Raw genomic sequence first — 12,366 nt, forward strand, 5'->3', positions numbered from 1 at the left:
TCTTAGATATCTATACCTTTAACCACTAATAAACGAAGGGGGGAACTTTCACATCCTGCCCGCCATGGGAATCATAGCAGGTGGGGGTTGGGGCAGATCATGCTAAGACCTATTGATCTCAGGCAGGGCTTTCCGGTTTTGGGGCAAACGCAGCCAGAAAATCACGCCCTAGATCCCTTCACAACAGACAGGATGCTCTGCTTGAAACTCAAATTGGTAGTATTTCTTTAATTGCAACTTCTTCTGCTGGTTCCAAGGTAATTAATGTAAATTTTCCACCGAAAATATCTGTTGAGAATCAGACAGGAAAGTACACAACTGAAATGCAGTCTCCTTTGCCCGTCCCAAGCTACCAGCTTTTGAAATGGCTTCAGAATATCTTTTGATGCATGCGAGTTGGCAGGAGCACAGACAGATTAGTTGATGTTCAACAGCCAATAGCAGGGTGTTGAGCTGTATTGTTGGTATTTTATATTATATTGCCAATTGTACATAAATTTGTTTTTTTGCCACCCCATCTCTTTGTTTGGGCAGAGATGGGGTGCAGGGGTAAGCAGCTCAACAGGGATGAGACAGGTGGAGCAGCAGCGGTAAGAGTTAAAAGACAAGAAACCTAGCAAAATCCTTGCAAAAGGCCTCAAGCTTTTCCTGTCTGAGACTACCAGTGATGATTTATTCTCTTCTGGAGATCCCTCCATCACCTCTAACCTCAGATTTACCAGATACATCGATTCCAGGCTCAGTTAGCTCAGCTGGCTAGAGAGTGGTGCAGAATGATGCTAACACTAGTTCAATCGCCGTACTGACTACGGCAGTTCGCCTTGTACCCTGCTGGGTTTGGGACGGTGCCCCTCAAGCTATATAATCAATTGTTTGTCTCTCTCTAACAGGGAAAAACATCTCCGGTCCTTCATGGAATATGGCTAATTTACCATTTATTTACATGGACTCCAAGGGTTAAATGAGAAGGTGAGATCACACACTAGGTTTGTATTGTCTGCGATTTAGAGGGTTAAGTGGCAATTTGATTGAAACTTTCAGGATATTCAGGGGAACAAAACCATTTTTGCCGGTTGGGGAGTCTAAGACTAGTGGACACAAGATTCAAATTAACAAGCAGACCTCTTCAGGAGTGAAATTAGAAAACAGGCTACATGTAAAAGGTAGAAAAATTTGAAACTTCCTTCCACAAACAGCGGTGGATGCTGGGTCAGCTACAACTTTAAGTCTGAGACTGAAAGATTTCTATTAAACAAAGTATTAAAGAACATGGGGCAAAGGTGATTATATTGAGTTAGGCTTTAATCTCACTGAATAGCAAAATGCCTAATTCCCGCAATCCTGAACAGCCTACTTCCCATTATCCACAAACAGAACTTCATTGGTAGACCTATGGTTTAAATCTTTCTCATGCCATAGAACCAATTTCTTCCCGACTATGACCCTAAGTCCTCAATTTCAATAGTTTCCAGTCCCTAACAGTTGGCTTTTTACCATCGACATCCAATTTACACTTCCATCCTCTACCAATACAGTCTCTTCCTAAATGTTGGTCCAACCAATCAACATCACCACCAACATTCATGTAGCTGAATTTGTTCCCACATTGAACAACTGATCCTTTAACTCCACTCTTTTCCTCCAAATAAACATATAAGAAAAAGCTCCTTGACTTGATTCTCATAAACTTACCTGTCACAGATTAATTTGCATCAACAAGAGTGACCACTATACTACCCTTGTGAAGACAATGTCATGTCTTCATGGTCGCGGACACCCTCCACCATGTTGTGATAGCATGACTACTAAACTCAGAACATATATATAGCAGCTCAAAACTGGACATGGATGATGCACTGTCGGTTTTCAGCAGAATTGCAAGCAACCACAATCTAATCTCATGGCCCAGTATGCCCCTCACTCTACCATCACCATTAATTCAAAGGATCAAATTAAGAGTTTAAGCAGGAGAAGACGTCAGGAGCAGCACCAAGCATATCGGAGGTGTCAACCTGGTGAAGCTACAACATAGGATGACATGCATTTTAAATCGGAGAAACAGCATGCAATAGAGAAAAGTCGAGTGATCCCACAACCAATGGATCAGATCAAAGCTTTGCAGTTCTGCCACATCCAGTCACCAATGGTGATGGACAATTAAACAACTAAGTGTGGGTGGGGGACTCCAAACATCCCCACCATGAACGAAGCAGGAGCTGAGCACACCAGTGCAACATGTAAAGCTGAAACATTTGCAATCATCTTCTGCCCTAAGTGCCAAGTGGATGGTCCATTTTGGCCTTCTGAGGTTTCTACCATCAGAGACATCAGTTTTCAACCAACTCAATTCACTCAATGTGATATCAAGAAATGGCTAAAGGCACTGGATACAGTAAGGTTATGAGCCCTGACAATGTCCTGGCCATCATATGGAAGACTTGTGCTCCAGAACTAACCATTCCTATACAGCTACAACACTACCACGTACTTGACAGTGTAGAAAATTATCCAGATTATGTCCTGTCCACTAGAGACACGACAAATCCAATTCAGCCAATTACCACCTCATCAGCCTTACCTGTTGTCAACAAAAAAAATGGAAGATATCATTGACAATACTCCCAAGTGGCACTTGCACAACAATCACCTGCTCACTGACACATAAGGTGGGTTCTGCCAGAGCCACTCAGTTCCTGACCACATTAAAGCCATAACACAAACATGGACTGGAGAGGTAAACTCCAGAGGTGAGATGAGAGGAACTGCCCTTTACATCAAGGTAGTGTTTGACAGAATGTTGCATCAAGATGCCCTAGCATGATTGACATCAATGGGAATCAGAGAAAACTCTCCATTGGCTAAAGTTATGCTGAGCACAAAAGAAACATAGTTCTGGATGTTAGAGGCCAATCACCTCAGCCCCAGGTCATCACCATAGGAATTTCTCAATGTAACATTCTAGGTCCAACCAATGCTTCAATGACTTTCCCTCCAACGCAAGGTCAGAAGTGGAGATGTTTGCTGATAGTTGCACGGTTCAATACCATCTGCAACTCATCAGGTACTGAACTCTTTGATCCCTGCCAACATGCAGCAAGACTTGGACAACATTCAGGTCAATAAGTAACAGGTAATATTTGTGCCAGACAATGACCACCTCCCAACGAGAGAGAATGTGGCCATTTCACCATGGCATTCAAGGGCATCACTGTTGCTGAATACCCCAGCATCATCATTCTGGGAGTTAACATGGACCAGAAACTTAGCTGGACTAGCCAAATAAATGCAGTGGCTACAAGAGGTCAGAATCTGGGAATTCTGCTGCAATTAGCTTACTTGGTAACTCCTCTTATGTCAATAAGACATCAAAACTGTGTACATCAAAATTTGTGTTTGCTATTTTAAAATGGATTGGTGCTGAACCAAAATATTGCTTGGTACAGGTCATATGACCCACTGGAAGTTACGGAGGTTTCCGAAAGATTACAAGAATAGAAGAAAAGAGCTCCACTTTCATCTTTGCGGAATCCCACACCTCATTGTAAGGCCATATTATAATCATGAAACTAGACAAATAACAGATGGACACCTCAATACCGCTTCAAAAATATGCAAGTACTTCGACACTATCCAAGGAAAAGCAGCTCATTTGATCAGGACCCCATCCACTATTAAGCATTCACTCCATCCGCACGGGTGGACAATAACAATAGTCTGTACTATTTACAAGATGCAGAGCAGCCACGTGCCAAGCTTTCTCCAACAGCACCTTCCAAACACATGACCTGCTGTCTCTAGAGGAACAACAAACACATGGGGACACCACCACCTGTAAGTTCCTTTCCAAATCACAGGCCATCCTGATTTGGAACCATACACATGTTCCTTCATTTATTGGATGAAAAATCTGGATTCCCTCCATACAAGACTGTGCCTATATCCACACCAGATTGACTCTAGCAGCTCATTGCTACTTCTCAAGGGCAACAAATACTGGCCTTGACTGCAACACTCACATCCCATGAACAAATATTTTTTAAAAAATCTCTAAAAACATCTTCCCTCCAACTCCCCTTTCAGAATTCTGAAAGGATTGTTCACTCGCCAACTCCTGATCCACTCCTCAACACCCCAACTCCTTCACCATGCAATCACAGGAGATGCAGCAGCTTCCATTTTACCACCTCTCTTCTTACCGCCCATGGCCCCAGTCACTGCTTCAAAGTTAAATAATTTTAACGTTCTTCCTTTAATACAGTATACTTTATTTTGCTGCTTATCATTTCAATCACCTCTACAGTGGGGTGACCCAATGCAGATTGGGTGATCTGCTTTCATTCAATTCACAAGCATGATCCCAAACTTTTGATCATGGCATTTAAATTCTTTACCCCATTCCCACTTTGACCTCTCTATTCTTGGCTTCCTACATTGTTCCAATGAAGCTCAAGGAAAGCATCTCACCTTGTGATTCGACACTTTTATAGACTCAATTAATTCAACAGTTTCCAATCATAACCTCTCCCTCCATTTTTCCCTTTTTGGATGGCAGCTTAATGGTGATGACCATTTTCAAATTTACACCTCCTCTCCACCCATATTTTGTTTATTTATTTGCCCTATTGCCATCTCCTTTTGCTTCGCACCATCATCTCTATCATTTAATCCCTCCTGTTTTCACTCTATCACAGACCTTTTCTTTTGTTTTCTCCACCTCCCCCCACTGTTCCTTCCCATTGTACTTACTTTCCAGTTCTCACAAAACTGATCTGAAAATTCTTAGTTTCTCTCTGCATAGGTGCTGCTTGGTCACCTGAGTGTTTTCAGCATTTTCTGTTTTTTAATTTAAGGTTCTGCCATTGGTCACAAAGGAGGAACAGGACTGGGTGGATTTAGAAGTTAGAACTTTTGCATTTTATTCCATATTTGTGGGCAGTTGCATTGAGATCAGCGACAAAATCCGATGGCAGAATGAAAATTACAAAAATTGGTATAGTTGTTTTAAATTAGAAAATTGGGACATGAGCTCACTGAATTAATCAGAAACATTTATAATTTTATCAAATATATTTATCAGTGAAACTGGAGATCTGTAAATCCTGGTAGGTAAACAAAGTCTAATTTCTATCTGTCACAACTATATTTTGTACTTGTTCACTTATTAGAAAACTGTTTCTATTGTTCCAAACTAATACAGAATGTGTTTAATTATAGTACTATGAACCTTTGGGTAGTTTGCACTGTCCTTTGGACGCGAGGACTGAAAACGTCAGTAGTTACAAAGTTCCAGGCATCAATATTTATGTGGTGGTGCTATCCTTTTTACAAATAAAATTGAAACCCCATATACAAGCAATGTAAACACGCAAGATTACCTTGAGCCCCCAAAAAAACTTAGCTCTTATTTCCACTGTTCAAAAACAAAATTAAGTCGATGGGGAGAGGAAGCCTGCACAATTTTTACCCCAGTCTAATATTTGCAATTTTATTGCCTAATTCAATATTTGGCATTATAGTTTTCTTTCCACCCCAAAAATCAAGTGTAAATATATTAAGGGGCTTTCACAGTAAAATGAAGTGTCTCAAAAGGGAATTAACAACATCTCATAGAATCATAGAAACCCTACAGTGCAGAAGGAGGCCATTCGGCCCATCGAGTCTGCACCGACCACAATCCCACCCAGGCCCTACCCCACATATTTACCCGCTAATCCCTCTAACCTATGCATCCCAGGACTCTAAGGGGCAATTTTTAACCTGGCCAATCAACCTAACCCGCACATCTTTGGACTGTGGGAGGAAACCGGAGCACCCGGAGGAAACCCACGCAAACACGAGGAGAATGTGCAAACTCCACACAGACAGTGACCCGAGCCGGGAATCGAACCCGGGTCCCTGGAGCTGTGAAGCAGCAGTGCTAACCACTGTGCTACCGTGCCGCCCACAAACTGAACTGCTTATCATGTCTTATAGAAAAGGATATTATTAAACTAGAAAGAGTGCAGAAAAGATTTACTAGGATGCTACTGGGACTTGATAGTTTGAATTATAAGGAGAGGCTGGATAGACTGGGACCTTTTTTTCCGCTGGAGCATTGGAGACTTAGGGGTGATCTTATAGAGGTCTATAAAATAGATCAGCTAGATAGTCAACATATTTTTCCAAAGATAGGGGAGTCTAAAACTAGAGGGCATAGGTTTAAGGTGAGAGGGGAGAGATACAAAAGGGTCCCCAGGGGTAACTCTTTCACACAGAAGATGGAGAGTGTCTGGAGTGAGCTGCCGGAGGTAGTAGTGGAGGCGGGTACAATTTTGTCTTTTAAAAAACATTTAGACAGCTACAGAGGTAAGATTGGTATAGAGGGATATGAGCCAAACGCAGGCAACCGGGACTAGTTTAATGGTAAAAACTGGGCGACATGGTCAAATTGGGCCAAAGAGCCTGCTTTCATGCTGTAAACCTCGATGACCTCCAGTCATTAGAGGATTGATTGAAAGACTGAGGAGCCAGAGGCAAAATTGTTGCCAATATACAATATTTGTATACATAAAAATTCAAAACTGTTTTTTGTAAGTATGTGTTTAATTTATAACATTAACTGAATGACTCAAAAGCATTCAGCTGCTGGACTACAATTTATTGACAGCAACTGTTCATCGCACTCTCAGTCTGACTTTAGAAAATTTAAACTTGCGACTGAGGTTCATTCACTTATTTCATTTCAAGGTTAACAGCACGCCCACAGCTTCAACTTTCTGGTGATGCAATGGAAGACTTGTTAAATAATTTCTCAGTGCCTGTACTGAAATTCTGCTGAAATCTAAAATTGAGGAAAAAACTCAAGAGACATATTTAGATTTTACCAATGGAGATATGAAAGTGGCAATTTACAAAGAACAAAGAAAATTACAGCACAGGAACAAACCCTTCAGCCCTCCAAGCCTGCACCGACCATGCTGCCCGACTGAGCTAAAACCCCCTACCCTTCCGGGGACCTCTATTCCCATCCTGTTCATGTATTTGTCCAGACGCCCCTTAAAACTCACTATCGTATCTGTTTCCACTACCTCCCCCAGCAGCGAGTCCCAGGCACCCACTACCCCTGTAAAAAACTTGCTTCGTATATCTCCTTTAAACCTTGCCCCTCGCACCTTAAACCTATGCCCCCTAGTAATTGACTCTTCCACCCTGGGGAAAAGCTTCTGACTATCCACTCTGTCCATGCCCCTCAATCTTGTAGACTTCTAGGGCGGCACGGTAGCACAGTGGTTAGCACTGCTGCTTCACAGCTCCAGGGTCCCGGGTTCGATTCCCGGCTCGGGTCACTGTCTGTGTGGAGTTTGCACATTCTCCTCGTGTCTGCGTGGGTTTCCTCCGGGTGCTCCGGTTTCCTCCCACAGTCCAAAGATGTGCGGGTTAGATTGATTGGCCAGGTTAAAAATTGCCCCTTAGAGTCCTGAGATGCGTAGGTTAGAGGGATTAGCGGGTAAAATATGTGGGGGTAGGGCCTGGGTGGGATTGTGGTCGGTGCAGACTCGATGGGTCGAATGGCCTCCTTCTGCACTGTAGGGATTCTATGATTCTATCAGGTCGCCCCTCAACCTCCGTCGTTCCAGTGAGAACAAATCAAGTTTGATACCTAGCTGATAGGGTCAGATGAAGGGGAGCGAAAGGAGGTTCATGTGAAGCATAAACTAGATCAGTTGGTCTTCTTCTGTGGTTCAAAATCTATGCAAAATCGTTTGGTAGTTTAACCAGCATATCTAGACACTAGCACTAAATAACCAAACAACTAAAACCGGGAATGTTCCAAGCTAGATATCCCTTTGTGATGCATGAGATTCAAAAGGACTCGAGAGGAAAATAATTATATTTCCCATGAATAAGCATATTCAATAGTGCAGTATAACATTGAGCAAATTGATGACCTTTTCCAGAAGGTGGCTTATGTTGCAAAGAAGCTGTCAAAATCCGCCTAAGTGTATGACAAACATGCACCCGAAGTAGTTCAGCATGAACATGGAGGTAGTCTGTTCTGATTAAATCACTTTCTCTACAAAAGAAGCTGCCTGACTTGCTGTGTCTCTCCAATATTTTGAGAGATTATAGAAAACGTTTAATTTGAAGCATTTATGTTTCATGACAAGTGCCAAAATCCCAGAGATGCATAGAAATAAATAATTGTTGACTCTTGCATCAACAAACATGATCCAGATGCATCAACATGGTCGTCTTGAAAATTAAGTTTTACAATCTGTGGACATTCCTGCTGCAATGCAGGAATGTGGGATATTCATATATCAAGATATGGACTCTACTTTAGCATTTCCACAAATTTTATCAAGAATCAAAATTATACATGTGATATAGGCCAATCTAGAATTCAAACTCTTTATTTTAGGTAATACTTAGCATTTAATTGGAATGGAGGCAGTTTTAAGGTTTTGCAATGTGTTCACAAATATAGTGGATTTCAACATTCATTTAGGCATCTTATGTGTACGTACAAACTAAAATGAAAATACTTCGGATTTTTTCCATTTAGCTGCAGAATTATTCCAGCTGTGTCACAAAGTCAATAAGTTACTCAGATAGTTAATATGTTGCTTGTATTATAACATGCTCTCAATTTTTGCTGAGCGAACAAGCAATGAGAACAAAACATTATGTGCTATATAACTGTCAAGTTTGGTGTAAAGGAGATTAGGATATGGTTTTCTAAGCAATATTCGAATGGAGTCTGCATTTGTGAGATATTCAATCTGGCAGAAATTGAGAATAAACTACGGAAGAACTATCTGAGTTTGGTCAAATGAAGGTTAAACCTATGAATGTTGAATAGAACAGAAAATGCTGGAAATATAGCAAGTCAGTCAGCATTTTTAAAGAGAGTCAGCATTTTAAAAGTGAAAAGACAATACAGTGAGTTCAGGTCAGCTGTATGTGCACGGTTAATGCTTTTGATATGCGGTCAGCAATTTAACTGAGAAGCCATTTTTAGGGCTTCTAGTTATTCACAGGGCATCATTGGTAAAGTCTGCATTGGCCCATCCTTAATTGCCTACAGAAGGTGATGGTGAGCTGCCTTCTTGAACCCGTTGAAGTTTGTATGGTGAAGCTGCTTCCAGTGTTCTTTCCAGGATTTTGACTCTGCATTGAAGGGATGGAAATATATTTCCAAGACAGGATGATATATGGTTTACAGAGGAGCTTAGGAGATGTTGGTATTCCCATGCACCTGCTGCCCTTGTTCTTCTAGGTGTAAAGCTCAGGTCACTGTTATCAGTTTGTTGTAGGATCATAATGTATGAACTGAAAATATTTTTTAAAACTGGCAAATTCTGGGAGACACAACTTTCTTTGGTCCCACCACTAATGTAAACACTAACAACAGAAACAGTCATTTAGTACTAAAGAAAATAATAGTTTGTTTTGCTCAGATGACAATAAATTATATCGGAATAAATTTGAATATACTTACCATTCATCAATTAATTGGAGGCATGACCATATCAAATTTAGAAAGCCTTACTCCTGCTATTTCTACCTAGAACCAATGTAGGCTAAAGATGAGTTCATATTTCAGTTATACTCTGAAGTACTGCAAACAGGTCATTCCCAAGGTCAATTAGTGATGGCTAATAAATGCTGCCCTAGCTGGCGACACCCACATTGCAATAATGAATAAAAAACTTCCAAGCATATACAGCAAAATCAACACTACTATTCACAGTACCTAATTCAGACACCCATCAATCAAAGAGGCAGACACCTGCAAGAGACTGACTGAATTGGGGGTAGAGATAGATCATAGATACTCTACAGTGCAGAAAGAGGCCATTCGGCCCATCGAGTCTGCACTGACCACAATCCCACCCAGGCCCTACCCCCATAATTGAAAACACAAACTGTGATTCTCAGTAATATGACAAAGTGTATACTATTCATATGTGCAGCAAAGAAAAATTACTGTTGAAAATACTGACAGTCATATTAGTCATAGTAGGTACCCCCCCCCCAATTCATAAATGAATAAGATATTAATCCTACCTAGTTCTGTAGGTTTCATCAGATCATCTAGTATTTCGTAGAAAGGCAATTTTGTTAATCTCACATTGGATTTTGTATCGGTTTTCCCTGTGTGACAAATTGGAACGGACGTTCTGGCATTCAAGGCTGCCTCTGAAGAATGTAAAGGAAATGTTGGAGCAGGCGGAAGCTGCTGACACTGCGTGTTTGTGGGCCTTGTACTGTAGCGATGAGCATGCAAGTCTTGGATCTTCTTTAAAATCTCTGAGGAGCAGTTGTTCCTTACCAGCTGTAATGCACGCGAGACCAATTCATGTTTCAGCCCACTTTTGTTGCGTCCTGCAAACCCCAAGAGTACCTGAAGCTCAGATACTCTAAAGCCCAGGATCATATTCTTCTCAGAGGGGCCGGTGAGGGAATTGGGTTGAGGGGGGGAAAAGAAAAACAAACACCATTACTACAGTTAATTAAGGTATGTTGATTATTAAATTTTACAATTTTCACAAATTAAATCAAAGAGAAAGAAACACACTAAAGTATCAGTTAGATTTAAATTCCACTTCAGGACTTCACATGGTCCTGGCTGACATTCCAGTGCAGCATGAGAAATGCTCGTTGAGGTTACAGTAGAAATCAGAAATCTATAGCACTGAGAAAGACCCATTGTACCTGATTCGGCTGACAAGGGGCCATCAAGCCTAATCTTACTTTCCAGCTCTTGGTCCATGGCCTTGATGTTACAGTACTTCAAGGGCATATCCAAGTACTTTTTCAATGCAGCGAGTTCCAGATTCCACCCCCCACCAACACTTTGTAAAAAAAAACATTCCCTTGAATACCCTCTAAACATCCACCCTAAATCTATGTCCCCTGGTAAGGTTTCACTCAAGGAAATATGGTCTTCCTATCTACTCATATTTGTATACACTTTAATTAGGTCTCCCCATGCCCTCCTCTGTCCCATAGAAAACATCCCCAGCCTATCAAATTTTGCCTCATAACTAAAATGCCTCCTTCAATTAAGTTCAAATCACTGATGTATACCACAAAAAAAAAGTAAGGGACCCAATACAGAGTCCTGCAAAACTCCACTGGAAATAGTTTTCTAGTCACAAAGACACCCAACCATGACTCTTTAATCCTACTGTCTTCAGCTCTGACAAAGGGTCATCCAGACTCAGAACATTGGCACTATTCTCTCACCACAGATGCTATCAGACCTGCTGATATTTTCCAGTATTTTCTGTTTTTATTACTCTTTAATTGCTGCCCCGGGGCAAATTTTGGGTCCAACCCACCTTTTGCCTTGGTTTTTACTTTAATGACAGACTGCCGTGTGGGATTTTATCAAAAGGCCTGCTAAGTTCCATACAGACTACATTGAATGTCTCATTCATTACCCTCACCAACTCCTCAAAAAAAAAAATCATGTTTGTCAAGATTCCTTTAACAAATCAGTGTCTTTCCAAACAGAGGTTGATCCTGTCCCGTGAAACTTTTTTACCCCCAATAATCTATGTTTCTCCCTTTTTAAACAATGCACAATGTTAGTTCTCTGGCACCTCACTTGTAACTCCAGGTTAAAGTCCAACAGGTGAGGGACAGCTCGGTGGATAGGATATTAGGATGTAGATAGGCTGGAAAATTGGGCGGGGATCCTGGATTCAGGATTCAATCCTGGACCGGGGAGCGGCGCGGGCTTGGAGGGCCGAAGGGCCTGTTCCTGTGCTGTATTGTTCTTTGTTTATTTGGTAGGAAAAGCCACTAGCTTTCGAAGCGCTTTTGCTACCAAATAAACCTGTTGGACTTTAACCTGGTGTTGTGAGACTTCTTACTGTGTTTACCCCAGTCCAACGCCGGCATCTCCACATCATGACCTCACTTGTAGCCAGAGAGGATTAGAAAATGATGCGCAGTGCCTCTACCATTTCTGGTCCTAGCAGCCTAGGAGATATTTCATCCAGCCCTGGAGGTACATTCATTTTTAAAAACATGTTAAATCCCAAATTCTTTCACTGTTAATTTCATTTTATATTTCACAATCCTCCTGTTGGAATGACAGTATCATCCCTCTCTTTTGTAAAAACAGATCCAAAGCATTCATTAAGAACCACACCAACATTGTCCACCTCCACACACAGGTTACCCTTATGGTCCTTTATAGATCCTCCTTTTTGTTGGCTGACAGTATCTTTTTGTGTTCTAATCTTTGGATTTTCCTTGACAATGATTTCACTGCTACACTTCATACTCCGGCAGGCTCTCTGCAGTATTGAGCCCTCAGTATCTGTCATCAAGTACCTCTTTTCATTTTCTTTATTCTCGCCTTTAAGTTGC

General features: G+C 41.3%; 1 protein-coding gene across 3 annotated transcripts in view; it reads right to left on the minus strand.

Moving 5' to 3' along the window:
• LOC144479481 (E3 SUMO-protein ligase PIAS4-like) overlaps positions 1 to 12,366 on the minus strand; it is an 82,806-nt gene that overhangs the window by 40,341 nt on the left and 30,099 nt on the right. For all 3 annotated transcript variants that reach the window (XM_078198194.1, XM_078198196.1, XM_078198195.1), the window contains one exon: positions 10,051 to 10,423. In XM_078198194.1, the coding sequence (XP_078054320.1) occupies positions 10,051 to 10,423 (373 nt within the window). The remainder of the gene's footprint in view (positions 1 to 10,050; positions 10,424 to 12,366) is intronic.

Source organism: Mustelus asterias, chromosome 26, assembly GCF_964213995.1.
Source record: "Mustelus asterias chromosome 26, sMusAst1.hap1.1, whole genome shotgun sequence".
Classification (NCBI taxonomy): domain Eukaryota; kingdom Metazoa; phylum Chordata; class Chondrichthyes; order Carcharhiniformes; family Triakidae; genus Mustelus; species Mustelus asterias.